Consider the following 26289-nt stretch of genomic DNA (forward strand, 5'->3'; position numbering starts at 1 on the left):
TCTTCAACCCTTCCTTTTATAAAATTTGCTTTGGCAGTGGATCACAGAACAGGATTTATTTGAATTTGATTTGTCCATTGGGCTGTGTATATAAATACGGCGTTCAAATTTTAAAGAAATAAACAAGTCTGTCTATAGAGCATGTTCCTTTCCTCCTCAGGAGCTGTTTTCAATCATTGCTTGTCTATTGCCATATCTCTAAACTTTTTTGGGGCATCATCACGTGTTGAAGATGACAAAGCCATTCTTCTTATAGTATCTATTAAACCACCACTTCATTATCAGTATACATCTATTGCTGCTGGTAAAAATATCAACAGATCTCTAGGTTCTGATGCTGATGATTCCTACAGCCTCCTTGTTCCTTCTGACCAACTCAGTCTCATTTCTTGCAATATTCTTAGGGTGGAGGTGGAGGAACATCATGAACTATGAAAATGGTAGGTTTTGCAGGTATCATACCTACCAACACCTTCCTGGGGTTCATCACGCAGTCTCTGTTGTCCTTGTTCCCTCATTTCAGGTGATGTAGATCAAGTCAATACTTGAGCATAAAGCTGTCTAAACTGTCTGCCTTCAGAATGTCAGTCACTAAAGCTGCTGCCTCTTCAGATGCTCCATCTGCACTGTACAATAATCACAGGTCAATGGAATGCTGGTGTCCAGCACTGGAGAATCTAATTTGTTACAAATTTGCATTACAAAACAGCAGTCTGTCTGCACACATAAATAGAATATAATGTTTCCTGCGTGTGACATAATTACTCCTAAATTTTTCATTTGTAGTATTTTGGAAGCTTTAAAGCAAAGAAGTCAAAATATATTTTCTCATATCTACCGTCTTTTTTAGATAATTTCTTTTACACATCTTTGGGAAAGGATGTGAATTATAGGATTGTACTTCACCTGAGATAAAATATAGAGTTAGCAGCAATTTTTAGAAAGGGTATAAAAAAATGAGTGGTACTGCACCCTTCATCCAGATGAGTTTTCACTTCCTTTGCTGATTTTTTTGATTGCTTTTGTATTTTTGGTTGGTTTGTTTTGGTTTTGTTTGGTATTTTTGTTGTAAGGCTGAGAGAATTGGAATGGCTGGGTCTATAAAAAGATGTGGAAAAACCTCTTTGCAGGGCCTATTGCTGTGGGACTGAGGGGTAATGGTTTTAAACTGAAGGACAGTGATTCAGATTAGATATAAGGAAGAAAGGCTTTTATGAAGAGGGTGATAAAACACTGGAACAGGTTGCCCACAGAGGTGGTAGGTGCCTCATGCTGGAAACTTTCAAGGTCAGTTTGGATGAGGCTCTGAGACACCTGATGGTGAATGTGTCCCTCTGATAGTTCAGTGTGTCCCTACTCATTGCAGAGGAGTTGGACTAGACGACCTTGAAAAGATCTCATCCAACTCAAAATATTCTATGATTCTAGTCAAATAGCATGATATTCACACATAAGTTTTCATGTAAGAAATACGGTGTACTACACGAGAAGTGTGTACTGTGGATCATTAGAAATTTTGTAAATACATTAGGAGGATTTTGAGTAGTTTGAAAGAGATATGGAAATAATAGATTGACTGATTCCTTGTCTTTCAAGATTCTAGCCAAAATCAGATAACCTACCAGGACACACCTATGCAGTAATTGCTGTATGCTCATGAAACACCAATGTGCATCTTCAGGTTGAGCTAAAAAAATAGTCCCTGCCTTATTTCAGAAGAGAATTTTCAGTGAAATTTGGAGGAAAATAATTGAAGTAGTTGTTCTAGAAAGGTTACTCAGTTTGTTCTGATAAGAGTGTTTGACATTTGCTTTGTAATGCAAATAGATGCTGGGTTTTAACAGAAATGTTTTGGGGTTGAGTGGTTTTTTGTTTGCTTTCAATAAAACTTTCAAAAGCCATTGTGAATTCTGCATGAAAGTATTAATTAGAAAACATAATTCTAGCATTGTGCTTAATCAGAAAAACCCAGAAATGTAGAGCCCAACAGAATAAAACATAAACTTTCCAAGAAATGTTTATTGTTCCAGCTCATTAACACAGTCTCTGTTGGACAGCATTTTTTAAATACCATAAAAATTAACAGTGTATTTAAGAACTGCTTTATTGGCATGTTTCTCCAAATTCTAATTTAAAGCTAGTGGTTAATTGTGCTGTCTCTATCATCAGACCTTAGAGAAATGAATGCACTCCATGGCTTCAAAATTTCCACTTTAACTTGTTGATTCAGGTGAGAGTGCATTCTCCAGGTGAAGTAAGAAAATATTTCAGTAGAGGTTATTAACTAACACTGTAGAAGGATGACCTCTTGGTCTTTCAAAGTTTAACAGAGAGTAAAAGATGTTAGCCTGATTTCTCATGGCTAGGGTATTGAGAAAAAGCATAAAACATATTTTTTAGTTTTGTTGTTTCTGTTGCACTCTTTCAAAAGAACTAGATATAAAATTACTTGGGTTTTGTCTGTTCCAATTTATTCAATCTGTTTTTCACTGTGTAGAAATCTTGAAATGAACTGAAAATGGCTAAACAATGGAACTTTTTGTTAATTTAGTTTGGGTAGTGATATCCGCTTTCTGCATAGTGCTATATTCTTATTTTATATTCTGCATAGTGCTATATTCTTATACATTTCCAAAATTTCTGTTTAATTTGCTTTATCTCTTTGGCCGTTATGAGTTTCTTTGGCATTTTTGTCCTCATCCTTTTCTCTCCGAGCTTTTTCTGATTGAATAAATCCTTCCTGTTCCATTCCCAGCAAACGTTCTCTTTGATCTCAAATTCATAGGGCAAGTTGGGCAAAGTCACTGGGGCTCCACAACTCTTTATTTCTTCCATTTTTAACATTAGTATCCATATGTGTAACAAGTCTAGATAATGATGTCTACTTTCATACATCACTCTATACTGTTAAAGCCTGTAATTATTCTTTCACGTCATGTTAAAATAGATAATTGTAAGCTTCTCCTCTAATTAATTAGTGTGTTTCCACCTTCTGTATCATTAGATGCTCCTGTGTTTAGATTTTGGTTGTTCTAACTACATAAATCTTCCATGAATTATGTGGACCCATGAATGCACATCTCTGGAAAGACCCTTCTCTGCCAGTTCATCAGTGGCAACGACTATCATGCAGTCAGTCAGTGACTTCATGTTTAGTTTGTTGTTCTTACATTTCTTAACCTAAGCATCTTTAACATCACCTTTTCAGTCATCTGGACATAGTTCCCTGGTATTTGTAAGCTGCTGCAGTTCATACCTAAAGTGGTCAGTACACATCCATTTTTTGATACAATTCACAAATGGGCTGTTATTCCATCATTAGTTGACCTATAATATTTTTTCTTCTTAGGTAAGCAATATAGTTCTCCCTTTTTGCTATTTTTGCTATTGTTTCAGGGGATTGTTTCCCCTTCCTTTTTTTCTTTTACAGATACTTACTACTTGGCATTTTTTTCTGGTCCACAAGAACTAATGACCTTTACCCATGACCTTGCTAACATTTGCTTTATTTTCTGAATTTCCAGCCTGTGCTTTTTTCTCAGGTGAACTAGATCACATTTGAATTTGTTTGGACCTTTTCCTAGCATTTAGCTTGGGGTTCACAGTTTCTTTTTGAAATTTTGTTCAGAAATTTGCACCCAGAAGCATAGATATTTTTTTTCTGAAGTATATTAGCCAACAAAAATAAAAGGTGGGGTAACTCTTCCTGCAAAGCTTGCTTTTCTCCTGTCCTTATAAAAACAGAGCTACAATAAAGCTAATACTCTTCTTCTTGTATTCACATGGTAATATAACTTGGCAGTTTTTATAATGCTCTTCATTTATGCAGCCCGGTGAAATAGCTCAATCACACTTGGCTGCAGTTTCACATTATGTTTAATGCAATCTGATAGTGGATTGCTGCTGACAAGTGGCAATCTCTTTCCACCTATTGTGGTACATTCCAGCTTTGCATGAAATCTAATAGAGGTGTAACCTTAGAACAAATTGAATAATTTTGGTCATTTAACAGAAAATTATTGTCCACAAATCATTACTTTCCAATGAGATCTTTTGATCTGGCTGGTGATATGGCTACACTGTTTGTCATCAGCTGAGCCATGGAGTTTCAGGAGGTCCATTCCTTTCAAACACAGCCTGCAGTTAAATGTAGTTAAATATTATTAGAATTTAATGTCTGTATGACTCTTTTTTGCAAAACACTGCTTAGAGAAAAACTGTTGAATTTAATGAAGATTGGAGTAAAACGTACGTTGGCAAGTGAGTGTTTCCATTTCATCTCTATTTATGTTGAAGTTTAAGGTAGCTTCAGCACCTTTCTTAGAGGAACAAAGAGTTGTTTGTTGAGTAAGTTGTGATTCTTTTCTTTGTGACTTTGCATCTGACCTTTCTAGAAAACTGTGTAAGTGGTGGTTTTGACAGTATACTAGTTTGTTTGTTAAGTGCAAGAGGGACTGGTATTTAAAAATCCTTCTTTAATGTATTAATTGTGGAATTTAAGTATTTCTGGCAAAATTAATTTGTGCAGGAAGAAGATAATGTGTCATAGTAGTTTGATTTGTACAATAGGTACATGTTCTTTATCGCCTTTCTCACCTCACTGGTTTTATTATCTTGCTGCTTCTGCTGCACGTTTCACTGTTTCTTTCCAGTTTTCCTCTAGTCTCAGCATTAGTCATAGCCTACCTGCAATTAATATGCATGTGTTCCATAACCCACATCATGAGATGTATGGAAACGTTACATATCCAACCCACTTAAATCCAACTTCTATGACATGTTGGCAAAACAGTGCCATATAGCAGGAAAGCACAGGCAGCAGTTCTGGAGGTTCATATTCTGCTGAGGAACTCTGTACCACACATGTCTTATTTTCTTACTGTAATCAAATGCCTTTAGCAATGCCTGTATTTCAGACTCCATGCTAATTGCTGTTTCTCTGGATACTACTTCACATTTTTCTGGTTTGCTCCTCTGAGATAATTGTGGGACAAGATGTCAACTAGGCAACAAGTAAATTAGCAAAGACTTCTCGAAATAGGGCCTGTATTGTCAGTGAAATATAGAGCTCCATGAAATAGCTACATCGAAATATCATTCAATGTTTCTGGCACGCCTGTGTGTTTCTGGCTCTTGTTTGAAACAGGCACTGAGAACTAGGGGATATACTTAGCTAAAACATCTGTTAATATGCTGGAAAATGTGCTGGATTTTACTGCTAGATTACAAATAGTATTGTCAAACATTTATCTCTTACTTACCTGGAAGGGAATAAAATAGTGAGGGTGTTCTAGCACCATTATCTTTACTGCTGTTTCCTCACTTTTTAATTTGCTAAATTTTTTTTACTGTCTATTTATTATGCTAGAGGTGATACCTACTGCTAATTTGTTTCATATAATTACTTTTTTCAATTATTAGAATTCCTTTGGAAACAGAAATATCCTCACAAACCTGAAAATATATATTATGTTTTATGGTAAAAGACAGCTCAATAGTTGGATTACTTTTAAAAATTGTTGTAGAAAATACTGTGATTAAGATTTTTAATGTTGTCTTATCATTGAATATTTGGCAGGTGTAGAAAATACCAATAATTCTAATGTTCTTCCACAGATTTCATTTTTGATGCCTATAAAATTATGACTAGAGCTGTTTTCAGTTTCAGTGCTGAGTTTTCATCAGTCCTTTTATTAAGGATGCCTGTCATCCACACTTTGGCCAATACAGCTTATTAGCTAACATGAGAATCAGGTTTATTTAGAAGCAGCAAAGTTACTGTCTTTATTGCATTTAATTAATTTGTTTTGTACCATATTACAGGCAGATGCACAGCTACAATAATGATCTTGATTTTTGATTGCATACAATGCCTCTAGACATAGTCTCAAGACAGGGCTGTGATTAAAGCACATCAATCAGCTGTGAACTGAGTTATCATCAGTAACACTTATGACTGGAGAGAGCACATTGATGCTGGATTAGTTCACTTCCATTTCCAGTAACGACTATCGTGAAAATGCTGTTCTAGTAGTAGTCATTTTGTTCTTCCCACTGCCTACACTTCCCCCATTTCCCCTAATTGAAACTCTGTTTTGATGTGATCTTAGCTGACGCTGTTTCTGACACTATCTTCTGCTACCATCGGCTTATTTTCTAGATGGGGAGCGATGGAGTTTTGCGCCTCAGTAGCTCCGCTCTAAATAACGAGTTCTTCGCATATGCAGCGCAAGGGTGGAAACAGCGGCTGGCAGAAGGTAACTCTCTGCTTGCTCTCAGGTTTGCCCAAGGTTAATTGTTTTTATGAAGAATGTCTCTTTTTCTACATTTGAGAAATACTTTTAGAATAGAAACTGTAATAGACCGGTAATTCAGCGAAAGAGAAATTGCTGATTCCATTTTGAATTTAGAGTACATTTTTGCAGCTTGCTGTGGCAGCTTATTTTGACAGTTAACAAAAAAAAAGCCACAAGTATTTTCATCACTGTCAGCCTTGGAAACGTGAATGCATGCAACTAAACCCTTCCAATATACCTTTGAAATACTGATGGTATATGGTAAATTAAATCTTTCTACGTCGCTCTCCCTTTCAGTTTTCATTATTTTCATTTGGCATTGTTGGGTGACTGTATCAGAAGTCACTGGACATCATCATTGTATCTGCAATTTATAATTGCCCGTATTGAATTAATCCTCGACAACTTTTATTCAATATGTTAGTATTTGTTTTTTAGGAGAATTTACACCAGAAATGCAGTTGCGCATCAGACAAGAGATTGAAAAGGAAAAGAAAACCGAACCTTGGAAAGAAAAATTCTTTGAAAGGTTTTATGGTGAAAAGTAAGTACTGAAGCAAATAAAAGGAGGGTTTTTTTATATTTTCTTTTAGGTGGAAATGAAAATATAATTCTATGCTTCACATAGCATGGCCATATGCTGTAAAACTTAATAAAGCAGTTATCAAGAGCAGTCTTTCTCCAGTATAAGACATTGTGGGTAGAATTATAGTTGCGTGTCTGCAATTGCATTACAATTGCATTTTTAAGGAGTCATAACTCATGCTTAAAAATTCATTCCAAAGAGAGCTTAAGACACAAGCACGTGAATATTTTTTAATTATCTTTTAAAAGATGGCATTAGGGTAATTCCTCCCTCCTGTAAAATATAAATACAGCTTCTACGGATGAGAAGACCAGTAACATTATTTCTGCAATATGTTTTAATTTGTTTTATTTTTTCTAAGCTACTTGCAAAGTTACTAAAATCAAATAGTTTTTTTATTTTTTGATTGAAATGGCCCTTGGCCTGAGGGGAATATGTGACATAGAAGAAGTATTAGTTAGAGACAAACAGAAGTGACAATGACTAATCTAATTTTAGGAGTGAGATGCAAAGAATAAATAAATACCTTTAACTGACTAAAATTAAATATAGTATCACTCCAGGTGCACAACTGGAGTGAGTCAGCACAATTTCATTGAGGAGGATGATACAGAGATGGCATTCTTCAGCAGCTGAAGATTTAGTGCTTATCTTCATTATTTAAAAAATACCAAAATTTAAGGAGATTCATGTCTTCTCAAAATCCAATAATTTTCATTTTAGAAATCATTTTTAAAAGCAAATTCATCAATACTTAGAATTATACATCTGGTTTTAAAAATACTAAGAATTTATTATAAAATATAAACTAGCTATTTAAAAATTACTGATTTTTTCTTTCTATTTTAAAGTATTCTTTAATCATATCACAGAACCACAGAATGGGTAAGGGTGGAAGGGACCACAGTCACTCATCTGGTTCAAGCTCCCTGCTCAAACAGGGTCATTCTTGAGTACATGACACAGGATTGCATTCAAGCAGTTTTTCAGTGAGGGAGACTTTACACCCTCTCTGGGCAATCTGTTCCAGTGCTCAGTCACTGCATAGTGAAGTTCTTCCTCACATTCAGATGGAACTTCCTGTACCTGTTTCTGCCTGTTGTGTCTTGTCCTATTGCCTGGCATCACTGAGAAGAGCCTGGCTCCATCCTCTTGACATTCTCCCTTTAGGTACTTACAGAAATTGATGAGGTCTCCTTTCAGTTGTCTCTTCTCAAGACTGAACAGGCCCAGCTCCCTCAGCTTGTCCTCCTGAGAGAGATGCTCCAGCCCCTTAATCATCTTCATTGCTCTCCACTGGACCATCTCTAGAAGCTCCATGTCTGTCTCCAAGGAGCCAGAACTGGACACAACACTCCACCTGGGCACAACAGAGAGGCAAGAACACCTCCCTCAACCTGCTGGAATGCTCTTCCTAATGCTTCCAGGATCCCATTGGCCATCTTGGCCACGGGGCACTGCTGGCTCATGGACAGCTTGTTGTCCACCAGGACCCCCATGCCCTCTGCAGAGCTGCTTCCCAACAGGTCAGCCCCCAGCCTGTGCTGGTGCCTGGAGTTATTCCTTCCCAGATGCAGGACTTTGCACTTGGATTTGCTGAGTTTCAGACACTTCTCTGCCCATCTCTCCCACCTGTCAGTGTCCTTCTGAAGGGCTGCACAGGCTCTGGTGTATTGGCCACTTGTCCCAGTTTCGTGTTGTCAGTGAACTTGGTAAGGAGGCATCTACCCCTTCATCCAAGTCATTGATGAGTAAGTTAAACTATATTGGGCCCAGTATTGAACCTTGGGGAACACCACTTGTAATGGGCCTCCAAATACACCAAGTCACTGATTACAGCTCTCTGGGATCTGCCATTCAGTCAGTTCTCAATCTACCTCACTGTCTACTAATCAAATGCATAATACTTGGCAGAAGAATTGTTCCATGGGAACCATCATTACATAAGTCATCTTAGTTTTGCTGTCAGATGTTCTTCACTTAAGAAATCCAGGGCACAGGGAACCCTTCATATAACTGATTATCTTAAACTAAAATGTTTCTGTAGTAACACCACTGCTTCTCACAATCCACTGCCTTGGACCACTGGGAAATGTAGTGAAAACAAGCCGAGAAATGGACAGATCTGTTTTAGTGTTTTATTTTGTGCACCCTTGCTAGATGCTTTCCCACGGTGTATTTTTTTTCTGCAGCACCTTTATATCTTTATCTTTAAGATATCTAAAAAAGATATTTAAAGATACCTATATCTTTACATAGAAGGGAAATTCTAGGCTCTTAATGTGTCAGACTGTCTTATTGTAAAGTGCTTAATTTCTTAGTAAACAGCTTTGAGACCTCAGTTTAGTCCAGGTGTTGATCCTTTTGGTATAAAAAAAATACTACTTAGGTTTTCAGATGAAGAACCATTAGCCATTCAGATAATGGCTTTTCATTATGCAAATCAAGAGAAGAGCTGGTGACTAACCTTTCGTAGAGGAAAGAGCTGTGTAAGATGCTGGTATATAGGGCCTTCCACAAGAAGTTTATTACCAGCAATGCAGGAGTTCCTCAATCAAAAATGACTGTCACATGCACAGAGAATGATGCTCATAATTCTGCAGAGCCAGCAGTCCTGCTGTGCTGGCTGAATGCTGGATACCATAATGCTTGGCAGATAATTGCTCAGTCTGTGATGATACATGTCATTTGGTTTCATAGGGTTCTGACATCAACATTGTTATACAAAATGTCATATTCCACATAATTTCCATTTTGTCTGAAGTACTGAATCTGGTCCCCCCTGCCCTTTCCCCTGCTTGCATTGTTTCACTTGCATTCTTCTGCTTGGCTGTTATGTAGGGAGATGTACTGTCTTGACTTTAGTGCTTTTCCTTTTTGTTTACTGACTGAATGACAGCTTTTTGCTGTAGCTTCCACCTTGTGCTGGTTCATGGGGCAGTCCTGTGCAGGGGCAGGAGTTGGACTCAGTGATCTTGTGCATCCTTTTCAACTCAGGTTATCCTGGGATTCTGTGATTCTCTTACCTTTTTTCACTTTGGTTTTTAAACTAGCTTTCAGTATGGTTTGGCTTTGTCTCTTTTTAGCTATGTTGATTTGACTGAACTATCAGAATCTGTAAGCTTCCCTGAGCTGTTTCTCACATGTGTTGCCTGCAAAATGAATGTCTTGCAGGCTAACTTGCTCACTTTACAATCAGAGTAGTATTTTTGCTGTGACTTAAGCGAATTTGATCTTCTAATATTCCATAAGTAAATACAATTCTCACCTTCTGCTTAAAGAAGGACCGTTAATAGATGCAGAATCTCTGCAAACATTTTTATACACTCCACAGTTGATGGCAATCAAAGACTTTAGAGTGCTTTTTCCTTGTTAGCTCTAAACATTGCATCTTGTGTTTGCTCTTATCTGTACCCAGACTGTTTATCGGGCACTGTCAGTTGCAGTTTACTTCCATCCATTTTTGTTCTTTTTCCACTTCCTCATGTTTGTTCATTTTTCCTCTCTCTGACTTTCTTCAAAATACAAGATCTTATTCTGCAGTCATTTATCCAAGATCAGTTGATGCATGTTGCTACAAATCCACATTCTTCTGGCTTGTTGCCCCAAGATTGCAAGGGCTATACTCTATTATGTCAATATAGTGTTTCTTTTTTCACTTTTGAGAGTTACATGTCAGGATAATACTTATCAGCTAGATCAAAGCTTTAATTTTTGGTAGACCACCTCTAAATTTTATTGCTGATTTAATCCTTTCTTTACTTTGGTTTTATTTCCCCTTAGTACTACTTATCACAGCACTAGAATATCAGCATTCATATATCCTTTCTTAGCTTTTTTGGGTTTTTTCATTGGATGACTGAGTGCCGTTACTTTACCAGTTGAATCCTATCCTTAGCACATTGATAGAAATCTGCTTGCTGCTGCACTTATATTTTTGTGCTGTTTTGTGAACTTTGGGGGATTTTTCTCTAAGGGAGAAGACAGATCAGCTGTTTATTTTGCAATCTTAGATTGCCTTAAACATGCTGATCTTGAGCCTTCTTCTTTAGAAAGCCTTTTTCTTTACTTCAGTTTCTTCTTCAACATAGAAGTGTTTCCAATATTGAAAAAAACTATTAAGATTCAGTCCATGTTCTGCTGGCCTTAATCTGCTTTATCTTATTTACCTTACAGTTCTTTATCTTCAATATGTTACTAGAATGTGTGTATTTGTATAGTGTCTGTGTGACACTTTTATTCACCTTTATCCTGTCCTTCATTCCTTTGCTGATTTTCGATCCATAAAGATAAGCATCGAGCAATATCTTTTCATGATGTAACCCAGCTAGAGAAAATAGACCATTGATTCAGTTTTCGGTAATGGAGTGGATTTTTTTTCCCTTCTCATTTTCCTGAGATAACTTTAAGGAATTTTACAGGAAGTTACTCACCAAAACCTTGGTAAACTAAACTTTGCTCACCTAAACTTATAACCTATACTTAGGCTGTATTGGGAACTTATAGTCTACACAGAAGAAAGACACATCTTCTGAAATGCATTCAGCATGGGAATTGTGAATTTGCTGCTCTGAACTGCTCTCTAGAGGATCCTTCCTCAGTGTATTGATAGCATAGGGAGACTTTGTTCATTATCAGTGTCTAGTGGTAGACAATACTAATAATTAAGCATGCTTTTTGGGATGCCAGTTCCAGGCTGGGCTGGTTTGGGGGGATTTTTTGTGTTTACAGCTCTCACTGTAATCCATCTGTTCAGTATTTTTAAAATGCTCAACCGCAGACTTTGGTTTTTTACGTGTTCTGTGCTTTCATCTGAATAGGCCTTTGTATCTCTGTATCCTCTGGCTACACACTGACAAGCAATTTTGCTTCCATAGCTTCTGAATATCTTTTATGCTTGCTTGTTTCCATTTTATTCTTTATTTTCTGATTAAAATGATAACAGTGATCTGTTTAGGAGATTAGAAGATCCTTAAGACCATGAAATTTCTTCTAAGGCCTCCCACCAAGCTTTTGTGTATTTTCTACTATTATGGAATTGCTGAGGCGTAAAGTCTGCTAGGAAAATCTAACTAAAGATGCTGAACGGCTGTACTCCCACTGGCCATAGAAGGAAATGAGGATGTCAGAGCATATACATTTAAAAAAAAAAAAAAAATTTTTTTCATCTCTTGGCCTTAGTTCTGTTTTGGGTTTTTTTGTAGATTTTTTTTAATTCTGCTGAAGTAATACAACTTTATTTAAACTAGTATGTTCAGGATCAAAGGTAAGAAAGTCTTCAGAAGCATGCATAGCATACATGGTTATTTTGCACTTCATGCCTGAGAATGAATGCATAGATTGTAAATATGTATCTTTTAGCTCCTTGAGAATGTTAAACTTCTGTCATATTGCTGTCTGTGTTGGCCCTAAAAGCAGGTGAAGGAGGGAAAAAGGGATTTCCTTTATTACTGTTCCCACTAGAAGAAGATGGAGTTGCGCATTTCCTCTGCAATGGATGCTGTACCAATGTTGCAATATTGTGCTGGTATTTCAAAAAAAGCAAAAAACAAAACAAAATAACCCCTCACCCCCCCCAAAAAAACCCAAAAAAATCAAGAATGTAAACAGAGAGATCACTTACATTAAAAATATTCACGGTTTTTAGCACTTGTAAGAAAATCTCAGTAGTTAGGTTTCCAAAATACATAAAACTGTGTATAAATTATTTAGCCACCACTTAAGCAAGGCACTGTTTTAAACTAGAAAATACATATTGTTTTGAAATAAAAAAAGTGGGTCAGAAAGGTTAGCCTATTCCCTTATCCTTAATGTGGTGGAAATACCTATTTTATTTTTGTTTTTCTTTAGGTTGGGAATGTCAAGAGGAGAATCAACGAAGCTCACTGCAGTGCAGAACAATGACGAAGATGAAAGCAATTCTTTGTGTGGATCTTCTGGCACACCTGGTCCTTCTAAGCAAGCAAACTTTGAGGATCAAGAGGAGAAAGGTGATAAAGTTCCACCTTTACCAGACAGAGATTACAGTCCATCTCATTGTAGTATGGAACAGGTTCCTGTCAAGGATCTAACAGCAGATTCTGAGGATATACTGATACCTGAGGAATCAGTCATTCAGGAGGAAATTGCTGAAGAGGTCGAGACAAGTATTTGTGAATGCCAAGAGGAGAACCATAAGCCAGAACATGAGTTTTCTGAGGAATCTGTAAGTCCAGCTGGCACAAATGAGGAGACAGAGGCAGTGCAGCTTGCAGACAGCACTGAGTCCTGTGTCATTATGAATGATGTAACTGATACTGTATCTCGCATTGAAATTAAAGTAGAGTTGAAGTCAGAATGCCCTCAGGAGGAGATGTCAGTTGTGATAGATCAGCTGGAGGATTGCATATCACCAGCACAATCAGCTTCATCCACAAACTCTGTCAGCGGTACAGCTGAGAAGGATTCTGAGTCTGCAAAAGAGCTAATTGTGCCAGAAATGCAAAGTGCTGCTCTGGAAGGCTCCTTGTTCACTGGTGGAGGCATTGCAGTGGATATGGAGCTTCATAGCGACCCTGAGGAACAGTTGTGTGGGAATGCTTGCATTTCTGAAACTTCCTTTTCCTCTGGAAGTCCAGAAGTTTGTATTGCCTCTCCTGGAGGAGACACTCAGTCGACTTCAGAGGAACCCTGTACTCCAGCATCTCTTGAAACAGCTTGCTCATCTGAAGTGTCCAGTTCTGAAAACATTGAAGGTGATATTCAGCAAAAGGCCAGTGATGAAAACTTGCACACATCCTTAATGTCGGAAATCTCTCCGATGTCCACCTCACCTGTAACCTCAGAAGCATCTTTGATGTCAAACTTACCTTTAACATCAGAGGCATCACCAGCTTCTAATTTACCTTTAACATCAGAAACATCTCCAATGTCTGATTTGCCTTTAACATCAGAAACATCTTCAGTATCCTCTGTTCATCTAACTTCTGAAACATTTGTGACAAATAGTTTGCCTCTTCCATCAGAGATATCTCCAGTTTCTAATTCCCCAGGCAGCGAAAGACTTTCTCTGCAACAAAGGAAATCACCTTGTTTGTTGGAAGACTCCCTTTCCACTCTGAAAGAAGAAAGCTCTGTCATTCCTAAGGTGGTTCAAGAAGAGAATCTTGTTCAGCCAAAACAGCTTCAGAGTGCCCCTGAAAATATGAAAGTTGGTCCACTAAAAATTATATCTGATACTTCAGTACTGGAAGAGTCCCAAAGCAAAAACCTCAGTCATCAGCCATCTAAGTCACATTCTGAAATTGAGAAATCCTACATTGCATCCATCCCAGAACACACTCCTCCAGAGGTGATCAAAAATAAAAATCACAGTGTTCAGCAAAGAGGTGACAAGAAAGGTACACTCTTGCCCTCAGAGGTATCTGTTTTATCAGAAGGATCACTTGGCAAAAATATCGAACTGCTTCCATCAAAGCCACATGATAAACTATATACCTCATCTCTAGAGAAAGCTACATTCTCTGAAGTGTGCAGAAGTAAATCTCACAAGCTAACAGGCAGCACCCAAAGTCGTCTGGAGAGTTCACATTCTTCCAAGTCTTTAGAACCCACAAAATCACCAGAAGCAAGAAATGAAAGTAGAGACCCAGAGATCCCAAAGAGGAAAACAGCAGAACAGCATGGTTTTGGAATCTGTAAAGAGAAGAGAGCTAGAATAGATGATGATCTGCCTAATCGTAATGCTTCATCAACAAGTCCATCTGATAAAGAACAGCCACCCAGAGAGGAACCCCGAGTTCCACCCCTTAAGGTAAAGTAATGAATAAACAGGGTGGCTTGGAAACAAAAGGTTTATTATGTCCCTCTATGAACTGCGTCCAGGCACAGTGCATGCTGTACTTTTTGGGGATGTATAAGGGCTGTTAGTACTGATGGTTTTGCTGTACTATGACATTTCCACCACACCAAATTACTTCTGATACAGATATATCTACAGTTGTTTGGTAGGGGTCTTTGCTAAAAAATTTATTTTGTGTGCAGGAGACCTCTCCAGGATCCATGGCTTAATCTAATTCAAGATCTTCCCCATCAGTCACATGCAGCACTTGTTTTTCTAATTGCCCATCTGTATTTTTTGCTTGTTCTTCTGTGGATGTCTTCTCCAGCCAGCATGACTAATAAATGTTACCATAACCAGCACTTAGAAAAAACAAGCAGCACCTTAATCCAACAAGAGAACCAAGAGTTGGAATAGTTCCTTTTGCAAGATCCTTTTGCAAGCTCAAGGCTTGGGATAGGCTGCAAAATAATATTTCCCTGTAGAATTAACTGGAAAGAGAGACCTATCTGATCTGATCTGGAAGTATCTAATTTATATATGCATAGATACCTTTGTTAATGGCAAAGCAAAAGGTAAAAAATTACACCGCCTAAGCGAACACTTCTATGTGTTTTATTCTGCTATGTAAGAAAGTATATTTCAGTTGAAAAGGGTCTTTTTCATAACAGAGAGTTCTGTAGATTCAGTTATATATAGGCTCCATGATTTGACCCTTTTAATTTCATACTTGATGACATCAGCCAAATTTAAGATCCAATTTACTGCATTTAAGCCATTGACTTTGCAATACTGGTTCCTGATTATTCAGAAATGCCCTTTCCTGCATTTATTTTTAACTGCTGCAGTCATTGAACGTTGTTAATATGGCCGGGAGGGCAAATAGACTAACTGCTTTAATCACTAGTGTAGAAGCATATTTCAGCTAATTTATTTTTAAGAGCAGTGATGCAATTGGAAGTTAGCCCCGTTCTGAGTTTAGTGATATTCTTTCATATTTGGAAGGTGTCTATCTAGCCTAATAAATTCTAATAACTCTCTAAGTATAAAGGAAAATAGATCACTAGGGAATAGAAAAAGGTCATTACTATAATAATAAGAAGAAAAATAACCAAGCACTTAGAGCTCTAGAAGTTCTGGTAATGCAAAGTGGAAACTGAAAAGACTTGCTCCTGAAAGCAAAAGCAGAATGTGTTTAAGAATTGTGGGCAGTCAATTCTAGTATGCTTTTTGTATAGCAAATATTTGGCTTTTGTATCATCTCACCAACAAAGCCCTATCCTTTGGAATTAAAGGAGGAAAAAGAACCCCGGTTTTATTAAGTCATTTTGCTACATGTCTGTCCCTTCCCATCATGTCTTATAACTACTTTTTCCACAAATACTACCTACTTTTCTTCTCAGTTCCTTTCAGAAGATAAGTCATGGCATTAACCACTAAGTCCTATTGCTAGGGATAGCCAGTAGACATATGTCCATTTTAAGAAATTTAATTTTTTTTTATGCCAGCCTTGGGGCGTCCTGAGAGAGTGTATGAGTTACAAAGTGGTTCAAAGTTTCTTAATCCTGTAAAACTATATGTCTAATTGGAAACATCCTAATAATTCCGGGTTATTTTACAGGTTATTATTTTGCTTAAAGTGCTAGGTATTTAATTTTTTATTATCTGTGAGTTTATTATTTATAGTCTTGAGGATTTAATTTTTGAAGTGCAGTAATGTAAGAGTTATCCAGGGATGTTCTAGAATCTCTTAAAAATGCAAGTGAGGAAAGGAAAAGCGTATCCTTTAGTGACTCACTTCTTTTACTCTTAAATACTCCATCATGGAATTTGGAAACAGGCTCCATGGAGATACCACTGCATCCTATCTAATGGCAAGATTTATTGTCTGGTTTATAAGCAAAACACAGGCAGTTCCTGATGTCTTAATCACTGGAGACCAAAGAGAAAGGTTCCCTACATGAACCTTACTTTTTCACTTGTTTGAGGAAGGGGCTGGTTGCAGGTTCTTGTACAGTATCACTGCAGGAGGCTTGCTGATCATCTCAGGTAGATGCACTGAATATAAAACAGGTCTGACAAATTGTGTCTGATAAGCATCATGTTGTTGTCCAGTTCAATCTTTCTTCCTGTCAGAAGGATCAGTGTGAGTAGGCTAATACAGGTGTCAGTTATTCATGCTGGAGGATGATAAAATATTGAAGCATAAATATCATTAAGTTTTAGCAGTTTTCTGTCCACCTGCATTAACAGTAATTTCTTTCATTACCTTTCTCTGACCCTTAAAGAGACAGCTAGTTAATTTAGTAAGTTGATGATCTCAATAAAATTTACTGGTTTTTTTTTTTCTTTTTCTTTAGATTCAGCTTTCAAAAATTGGACCACCTTTTATCATCAAGAGCCAACCTGTTTCTAAACCAGAACCTCGAGCTTCCCCAAGTACTTCAGTCAGCAGTGGGAGAAACACTGGGGCTAGAACTCTTGCAGATATCAAAGCAAGAGCTCAGCAAGCAAGAGCCCAAAGAGAAGCTGCAGCTGCAGCAGCCGTGGCAGCAGCTGCCAGCATAGTCTCTGGCGCAATGGGGACCCCATGCGAAGGTGGAAAGACAAGAACACTGGCACACATCAAGGAGCAAACAAAGGCCAAGCTATTTGCAAAGCATCAAGCCAGAGCTCATTTACTCCAGACTAATAAAGAATCAAAGTCACAGTTCAGCTCAAAGGAAAGTAGTACCTCATCTCTGGAGATACCAACGACTACTGACACAAAGATTGAAGGTTCTACTGGTGTCATTATAGTTAATCCTAACTGCAGGTCCCCTAGCAACAAGTCTTCTCATCACCGTGAGACCACCACTTTATTGCAGCAGTCCCTTAACACAGCTACATTACCAGAAACTGCTACTGAGATATCTGTGCACAGTTCTGATGAAAACATACCTGTGCCACAATTGTGTGAGAAAATTATTTCATCTACCTCTACTGAAAGTAACAGTGTGCCAGTGCTTTATAATAAAAGTTCAGTCTCTGTGTGTGTTTGCAGCACTGCTATGTCTGGAGCAATTAAAGAACTTTCTTTTGCAAGTTCTGTTGATAAATCCTCTGTGTTAATGTCTGTTGACAGCGCAAACACAGCGATCTCAGCCTGTAATATAAATATGCTGAAAACCATCCAAGGGGCTGATACTCCATGCATAACTGTTGGACCAAAATGTATTGATAACAGTAATGTACCGGTCTCCATAGACAACACAGTCTTATCAAACGCCATCGATGACAAAAGGTTGCCAGTACCCAGTAGCAATGTGAATAACGCAGTCTCCGGTCATTATGCCACTGTGCCAGCTTCATCTATTACAAGTAACTTGCCAAATCATCTCTCTGGTAGTTCTGTACTAATTCCCCCAGTGGGGACTACCAACAGATTTCCTCCTGATAAGATAGCCATAACCGGGTGTAGCGAGCAGAGCACTGTCTCCATCCACACTACCGTCAGGTCAGCTTTAAGTTGCAGTGAGGCCCTTGCAGCAGCAGATTCTGTTGCAAGGCCACCCATTTCAATGTTTACTGGTAACATGGTGACAATAAGCTCTTATGATAACACTACTAAATTGAATGCTGATCTCTTAGAAAAAAGCTCTGGGGCGCGAAGCCGGATGGATCTCTCTAGTAAATCTCACCCACTGAGCTTTACGCAAACGGCCATGAATAGGTCTATACCTTGTAAAGTCATTGTTGACCACACTACAAACCAGAATTCAAGCCTGTCACTTTCTTCCTCTATTGAAAACGCAGAGAACAGCGTTGACCTGCAGAGCAGACCTGTAAGGACAGAAGCTGCCTTACAAAGTATAGCCTGTCCTCAGGTGTCTGTCATAAGCAGGCCTGAAGTGGTCGCTAATGAAAACCTTGAGCACAGTTCCAGCTTTATCGCCATTACAGCAAAGCAAGACAGCAAAAACTTGCAGGCAGGTTGTTCAAGTCTTCGAGAAGTGCCTCTTGCTCCTCAAGATAAATTAATTGAGGTGGTGAATACCAGCCAAGGCTTTGCTGAGCAACTAAGAGGTCCTTCAGCTCTGAAAAATGAAGCCAATGCTGCCTGTGCCAATCAGTACAGCACTAACAATAGAATTTGTTGGCGTGATGAGGAGGCAATGAGTACAGACCAGCCAGTGGTCAGCCATCTTACTTCTGGTAAGCATAAGGAATACGCAGAGCAAAACTGTTTGAAAAATGTCAAAAGCGAACCTTCCAGTTACACACAAATGTCAGAACTGCAATCTAGGAGTCTTTTGGCAAGCATTGCTGTTCCTGTTAAATCGGAAACTAATGAGTCTGACAAGTGCTTCAGGATGGACACCGAGGATTTTACAGGACCTGAAATGCCTGCCCAGACTGCAGAAATAGCCACGAGTGTGCAGCCACCGCAGACCTCCAAGACATCCATCGCAGACTCCATGGAAGACTCCCTGTCCCTGACAACAGAAACCCTAAAGAGAGTTACGAGTGCCGGGGGCTCTAGCTGTCGCTTGTCGTCAGTGGAGGCCAACAATCCCTTAGTGACACAGTTACTGCAAGGCAATCTGCCTTTAGAAAAAGTGCTGCCGCAGCCCAGATCAGGAGCCAAACTAGAAATTAACAGGCTTCCCTTGCCTTTGCAAACTACCTCAGTATGTAAAACAGTAGTGGCCGAGAGAAATATTGTTGAACATGCTTCCAACTCTCCTAATCCAGATGGTAAAGGATTCACAGCAGGCAGCATAGCCCCGCTACAAATCAGAAAGCGTGAAAACCATCCGAAAAAGAGGATGGCCAGGACTATAGGGGAACATGCTCAAATTAAATGTGAGCCTGGGAAGGTGTCAATGGACACAGATGTTAAAGTGGCTCCTTGTGTAATTAGTTCCAGCATGAATCAGCTAGGGCACGGACAGCCATTTAAGCAGGAGTGGCTTAACAAACACGCCATTCAGAGCCGGATCGCTCACAGCCCAGAGATCAAGCAGCAGAAGAGACCGTTGCCTTCATGCAGTTTCCAGCAGAGCTTATTTCACATTGATAAAAATGGCAGCTTTCACGCAGAAGCCAGTACCTCACACAGACAGCATTTTTACCAAATGTCCATGGCTGCAAGAGGCCCCATTCCTACGGCAGCTTTGTTGCAAACTACTTCAAAAGGCCCACCTGGCTGCAACGCATTTGCTTTTAGCAGACACCTGGAACAGAAGGGTTTGGGAGACGTGAACATTTCTACAGCAGCTAACCAGCTGAGGCTAGGAAGTGTGTTTTCCCCTAATATTCAAATTAAGGAAGGTGATGACATTGCCAGTGCCTCTCAAACTCTGCAGAGTAAAACATTAGCGCATCCCCCTGCTCCCCCTCCGCCCCTGCCACCTCCTCCCCCTCCTCACCCAAATGCAGAAGTCCCCTCTGATCAAAAACAACCGACAGTTACTATGGAAACCACTAAAAGACTTAGTTGGCCTCAGCCAGCAAGCATCTGTAGCAATATAAAATCTGAACCTATTTCTTTTGAGGAAGGTTTAAGCAGCAGCTGCGAACTGGGCATGAAACAAGCTTCCTATGATCAGAACGAAGTGAAAGAACAGTTAAAAGCGTTTGCATTAAAAAATGCAGATTTCTCTTCCTATTTACTTTCTGAGCCACAGAAGCCTTTTACCCAACTTGCTGCTCAGAAAATACAGACGCAGCACCCACAGCAGCAGCAGCAGCAGCTCTGTGGAAATTATCCAACAATACACTTTGGTAGCACAAGTTTCAAAAGGGCAGCATCTGCAATTGAGAAGTCGATTGGGATTTTAGGAAGTGGTTCAAACACTGCCACAGGCCTGTCTAACCAGAACGCGCAGATCCCGGTTCAGAAATTTGCTGACAGCAGCAACGCCGATGAGCTGGAACTGAAATGCTCCTGCAGGCTGAAAGCCATGATCGTGTGCAAAGGCTGCGGAGCCTTCTGTCATGATGACTGCATAGGGCCTTCCAAACTGTGTGTAGCTTGTCTGGTGGTGCGGTAGGAGCTGAGTCAAAGATGCAGTATCCCTTATCAGCGTGGGAGAACAGGACAAAGGAACAGAGAAATTGGAACAGTTTAGGCCACTAATGGTTTGCAATTAGTGGATTGATTTTTTTTTTTTTTAAAAACTTTTTTTTTTTTTTTCTTCTACGTGGTGCTTTCAGAACTTAGTTATTCTGCCTGAGTGCCATTTTCTGGGAAGAAGAGGAAACCTGTAGAAGTAGTGTAAAAAAAATATAACCTTGTTACTGAAGCATCTATGAGCTCTGTTGCTGTGCTAAAAAAAAAAAAAAAATGCATTAATGCATGTCATTCGTAGCTTCTATTTATTTGCACAAAGTGCAGCACATTTTTTCTCCACTGTTTGATAGTTGATACGAGCTGCAGGTTAAAGATCAGTGGAAGAATAGCACTGTAAGAAGTGGAGTAACTATGCAGAATGAATAACACACTGAATAGCAACTGGTGTGAGTGGGGTAGTGGCAAGGTGCGGGGTGCCGACCATCGTAGCTTCTAAGTCAGCTTGCAGTCTTTCTGCTGACAAAGTTGTTTTCTTCAATTGACTTTCACTATCTAGGGCTAAAATATATCACTTCACCTAACAAAAGAAATTTAAAAGAGGAATTTGGATTGCTAGAGAAGTTTCCTTATGTGCCTGCCAGGGACTGTGGAACTCAAATCTTACTCATCATCTCTTCTTTGTTGATTCTTTGAGAAAGATTTGTATGTGTGGTGAGTTAGCGGGACCAACACTGGAAACACATTGGCTTCAGTGGAGTCTGGAGAAAGTAACTTCTCTGCTGGAGATTAGAAACCTCTTTTCTCTTCCTGTTTCTCACTCAAATGGTCTTTATTTATATTTGTCTCTCTTATCTGTCCATTAGGTTTTTAAGTCCCAATTTTATATAAAAATAAGGTCAAACATAGGTTATTTGTTCTCAAGGTTGTAGCCTTTCTGTGGCCTAAAAATGATGTATTCTTCTGATGAATGAATAAGGAAAGATTTTAATTGCATATTGGTTGAAAGTTGGCTTATAATTTCTTTTTCCTCTTATGTGAGTTACTCTATTTAAATAGCATCTGAGAGTTTTGCCCTTTAAAGTAATTCTTAGAAGTACTTACAACACCGACTTTTTTTTCTCAAAGGAAGTCAGACCCCTTTTAGAAATTTGGAAGCAAAATGTATTTTTTAAAGGGATACTGCATCTTTAAATAACCTTCAGTAGTTATCCAGTACTGTATTTACATTCAGGACTATAGCTGCGTTCCAGATGTGCTAGCCACCATAACAGCAGAAAAGAAAAATGGTGATTTTTGAGTCCTATTCACCTAAAAGGAAAATATTATAAAGGGACAAAGCACATGCAGTTGCTGGGGAGATAAAACACCTTGGGTTTTTCTTACTCCCACTTCGAGAACACAACATGTGGAGTTCAAGTCATCTATCTGCCAATATGTGGTTGGCCAAATGTCAGCATCAAGAGAAATGTTTTTTTATCTGTTGCCATCACAGTAGAACCTCACTAATCCTAAGACCTTACAGCCTGCCTAAGAAAACCGATTTTCCTTGCACAGGTTTAAGAGAGCAATGTAGTAAGAATGTGTGAGTAAGACTGCTTGGTTTCATCGTGCAGTGAACTGTTGCATTCTGAAATACTAATGTTAATGACAGAGCTACATTTAGGAAATGAAAAGTATGCTGTATTTTAGATCATACTTTTTAATCTGATCTTTGTTTGTGTACTTCTCATCAGCTGTAACTGGTCTCCCTGACTCGGGGACGTATTAGTGAGGTTCTGCTGAATGAAGGAACTATATTTATTTTCTTGCGGGACCATTTTCACCAACATGATAAATGCCGTTTGTTGTCTTAAAAGTAAGCTGGAATATCTACAACATACATTCCTGTCATAGGAAGCTCTATGGTGCACCTTGATGTTCTCTTTTATTGTAATTAGCAACATATCAATATTATTTTTGACACTGTGTGGTACAAAGGCCATTTGTAATAACTAACAAATTTGTTGCTGATACAATAATACATTTTTTTTCTATACAAAAGTGCTCCTTAATATGACATGTGAACTAAGGAATGGCTTCTCAGCACTTTCAGGTCTTCTGGTAGGAAAATAAGCCAGCCAAGCAAAAACCTAAAAGTAACCAAGTGAAAATTAGCATCCACTGCTGTGCCAGCGACTGGCGAAACAGCGACTGGGGAATACTCATGAGTAAACATGAGTGTAGTCAGTTAATGTATATCAGATTCATAGTTGAGGAGCCTTTGTATTGGAATTGTATTGCATTGTATTTATACTTGGTAGAGCTAGGATCTTCTATTTAAAAAAAAAAAAAAAAGAAAAAGAGAGCGACCAGTCTTAGACTTCTATTTACGTATGTTTATATAAGCCTGCTGGGAATCCTTATTTCTAGCTCAGGTTTTCCTGTCCACAGCACATAAGTCAATATTTGTTTGTACTTGCATCTTGAAATAGTTCTTGTATTGACTGACATAATACAGAAATAAATTCCGGCCACAACACAGTTTTCCTTTGTTTGAAGGGTAAGAGTGTGACAAATGTGCTAGGTCACTCATTCATGTCGTATTGTCATTTTTGTATCAGGATTACAACTTGCATGTGTGACGTCATGATAAAATGTATTTAAAATGGCATTAGACTGGATGGTGCTATGTTACATTACACAACTTACAAAACTCTTCCATAGTGCAGTTCCATTCCTTTCATTTTTTGAGTCATTGGAGTTGCACCAGGAAAAAGCAATCAGTTAGCAACAGTGGTGAAGCGTTGTTACGGATTAGGTTTAGGGTATGAAAATACTCAAAAGCAACCACGGTGGTGTGAGAGCCTGACGGAATCCTAGCGTGACTGAAAACCTTACGTGGATTTTGGTATCACATAAATGCTTAGGGGAGAGCAGCACTAGGCCTTTGGTAAGAACCCAGTCACATTTAGACGTTAATTTTGAATTACTCCTTTTTGTTGTTGTTTGATTGTTCAGGTTTCAGGCCCAATGTCATCGTGTTTTCCAATGACCATGCCATTTGCACCGTGGGTTGTTAATAGTTTATGCACTGAAAAGTGGTGAAAGAATTACTTAAGAACACACTGCTCTGTGTTTGTGTGTGCGTACGTATGTGTCCCAGTGTCCGGCATGTATAATTTACCTTTTTTTTCTTTATTTTTAATCTCCAAAATTGTCCCCCTACTCCTACCCCTGGAGCAGCACTTTTGGGCGAGAGGGAGAAACCCTTTTTTCTTTCCTCCCTCTTTATTGTTTTAATTGCATACCTGTGAGATATGCAGATAACATTAGGGCATTTGCAGTGAGTGTGTTTGTGTGTTTCTGTTCTGAAATAATTTTCCAAGCAGAAACTCCCTTTGAAATAATGTTTAAAAAAGTAATTCAGAAATGGTGAACTGGATGCTCCCTGTTTGCATTTTATTTATCTGCTGAGATCTAGTACACAAAATAGCATTTAAAAGACAAAAATAAAGGTTGAGCCATAAAGCGAAAGGTATATTCTCTGTACTATAGACTTTCTTCTTGAGGGTGGTGCATGTTGTCAGGGTAAGCTACAGAACGTGCAGATGGTTTTTCAGGGCCCTGCAATTCCTTGCACAGTTTTTAAGCTGGTGCATATGGTGCTTTATAATGCAATTTCTGAAGTAAAATTACCTTATGCTGCACCCCCTTCCCCTTATGAACACACGCACAATTTCAGAATCGTTGTTGTAGCCTCTGGTTTAGCAGTTTCTCCAAGGTGTGGTGAAGTACCAGGATAAGCACTCGAGATGAGCTGAGGAGTGTCACCAAAAGGGATCATTTTAGCTGACGCACATGAAGGGCCCTGCTCTGAACACTGAATGACTTCTGCAGTCTCCTGGCGGCAGCGCAGCGGCTCATCTTCCGCGGCTCTGCGGAACACTGGGGGGGAAGCAGCAAAATACTCAGTGGCTTTATCATGGACCTGTGTAGCTAAATGTTTCTGAATCTATGAAATCCTGTTGTCTTCGGTCATCATGCTTTGTCACTGTAAAACCAACGAAAAGAAAAGAAAAGCATTTTTTAGTCTAATTTAAGGAGCTGCTTCTTTTATAGCACATAATATTTCGCTTTGTACTATATTTGATAGTTAAAGAATAATTTAGTCCGTAGAATAACTTTGTTGTATTTGTACTGTTCATGAATGTTACAAGAAAAGTGCTTTACTTTGTTGCCATAATTCTCTTGTACTGCTGTAAAATATTTTTTCTGCTTTATGGAAACTTAACTCAGTTCATGTTTTCAGTACAGGGTTTTTTGTGTGTATGGGGGTTTTTTTTGTCAGTATTCTGAATGTTTACATCTGTTCAACATTAGCCATTCTATGCCTTTATAGGGCAGTATTACTCCTGCAGTATAACAGCAATGTGAAATCCACTCATACCTAACATGCATGAGAAATACAGAATTATTGGGGAGATCCCTAATGTGCATAGATACTTTTTCTATCTGCATTCAGTGAAGTAAATACCCTCCTTCAGTCCTCTACCAAAGAAAATGTTATTCCCACAGGACAAGCTCAGAAAGTGGTTCTCTGAATTTTCAGAAGGGGGTGTAGTTGGTTTCAGCAAGATTGCTACAGTTTAATGCTGTTATGCTTTGCTTTGTTACCCCACCAGATGTGACAGGGTGAAACAAGCATTTAGCAATTTTTTGTGTTTCAAGACAGTGTTTTGTTTAGAATTCAGGGATCATGCTTTCTTTAATGGTGCTGTTTGTTTTATTATTTTTTTTAAGAAAACGACCTTTTGTTGCCTACAGAAATGACCATTCACAAAATCATAAATTAAATAAAATAATTTGTCTTCATAACTTTTCTCCCTTTCCTTTCCCCCTTCCCTGTCCCTTGAAAATAACAACTTGGGCTTCAATATTAAAATATTCTGGGGAAAAAAAAAATAAAGAGATAAAATAATATTTGTCATTTGTTTAATTTATTTTATGTTCAGTGTCTTAGGAGATCCTCCTTGTGCACATCTGTTGTATATATGGGTTGATAAACTAGAAATGTGTGAGAAAAATCAGCCCTTTGTGAAGGATTTTTCAATGATGATGATGTAAGGCACAGTTTGAATGACTTCTGATGCAATTAGAGTATTAATCATCTTATAGTAGTAAAATAAAACTAGATGCTGTATACTAAGTTGTTTAAGTAGAATAGTTTGTGGATGAAAGTGATTATATAACTTTGGGTAGTTTGTGCTGGGTGTATTTTAGTACTTTGCCTCTGTCTGCATCCCCATCCAGAGCATCCTTAACAACAGCAACCATCCCAGCATGCACTTCCCTGATTTCCCATTCCCACAGCAAAAGAAATTAAATCTCCATCATGCATGAAAGGCAACCAGTCCAAGTTATATTCCTCAAACCAGTTATTTCTTCAGATCTGGAAGGCCTTCCTGAAATTTAAATTCAGTAGCCATTATATTAAAATGTAAAAAACCACACCATTTTCATCATGTTTATCTGCAAAGGGAGCTTTGAGTACTGA

General features: G+C 38.5%; 1 protein-coding gene across 2 annotated transcripts in view; it reads left to right on the plus strand.

Annotated features, from left to right (window-relative positions):
* Window positions 1–25717, plus strand: part of ASXL3 (ASXL transcriptional regulator 3) — a 125867-nt gene extending 100150 nt beyond the window's left edge. For both annotated transcript variants that reach the window (XM_015618583.2, XM_015618585.2), the window contains 4 exons: window positions 6161–6257; window positions 6735–6840; window positions 12733–14674; window positions 17062–25717. In XM_015618583.2, coding sequence (XP_015474069.1) covers window positions 6161–6257; window positions 6735–6840; window positions 12733–14674; window positions 17062–20736 — 5820 coding nt within the window. In that variant the 3' untranslated portion in view covers window positions 20737–25717. The remainder of the gene's footprint in view (window positions 1–6160; window positions 6258–6734; window positions 6841–12732; window positions 14675–17061) is intronic.
* Window positions 25718–26289: the final 572 nt, after the last annotated feature.

The sequence above is a fragment of the Parus major genome, chromosome 2 (assembly GCF_001522545.3).
Source record: "Parus major isolate Abel chromosome 2, Parus_major1.1, whole genome shotgun sequence".
NCBI lineage: Eukaryota > Metazoa > Chordata > Aves > Passeriformes > Paridae > Parus > Parus major.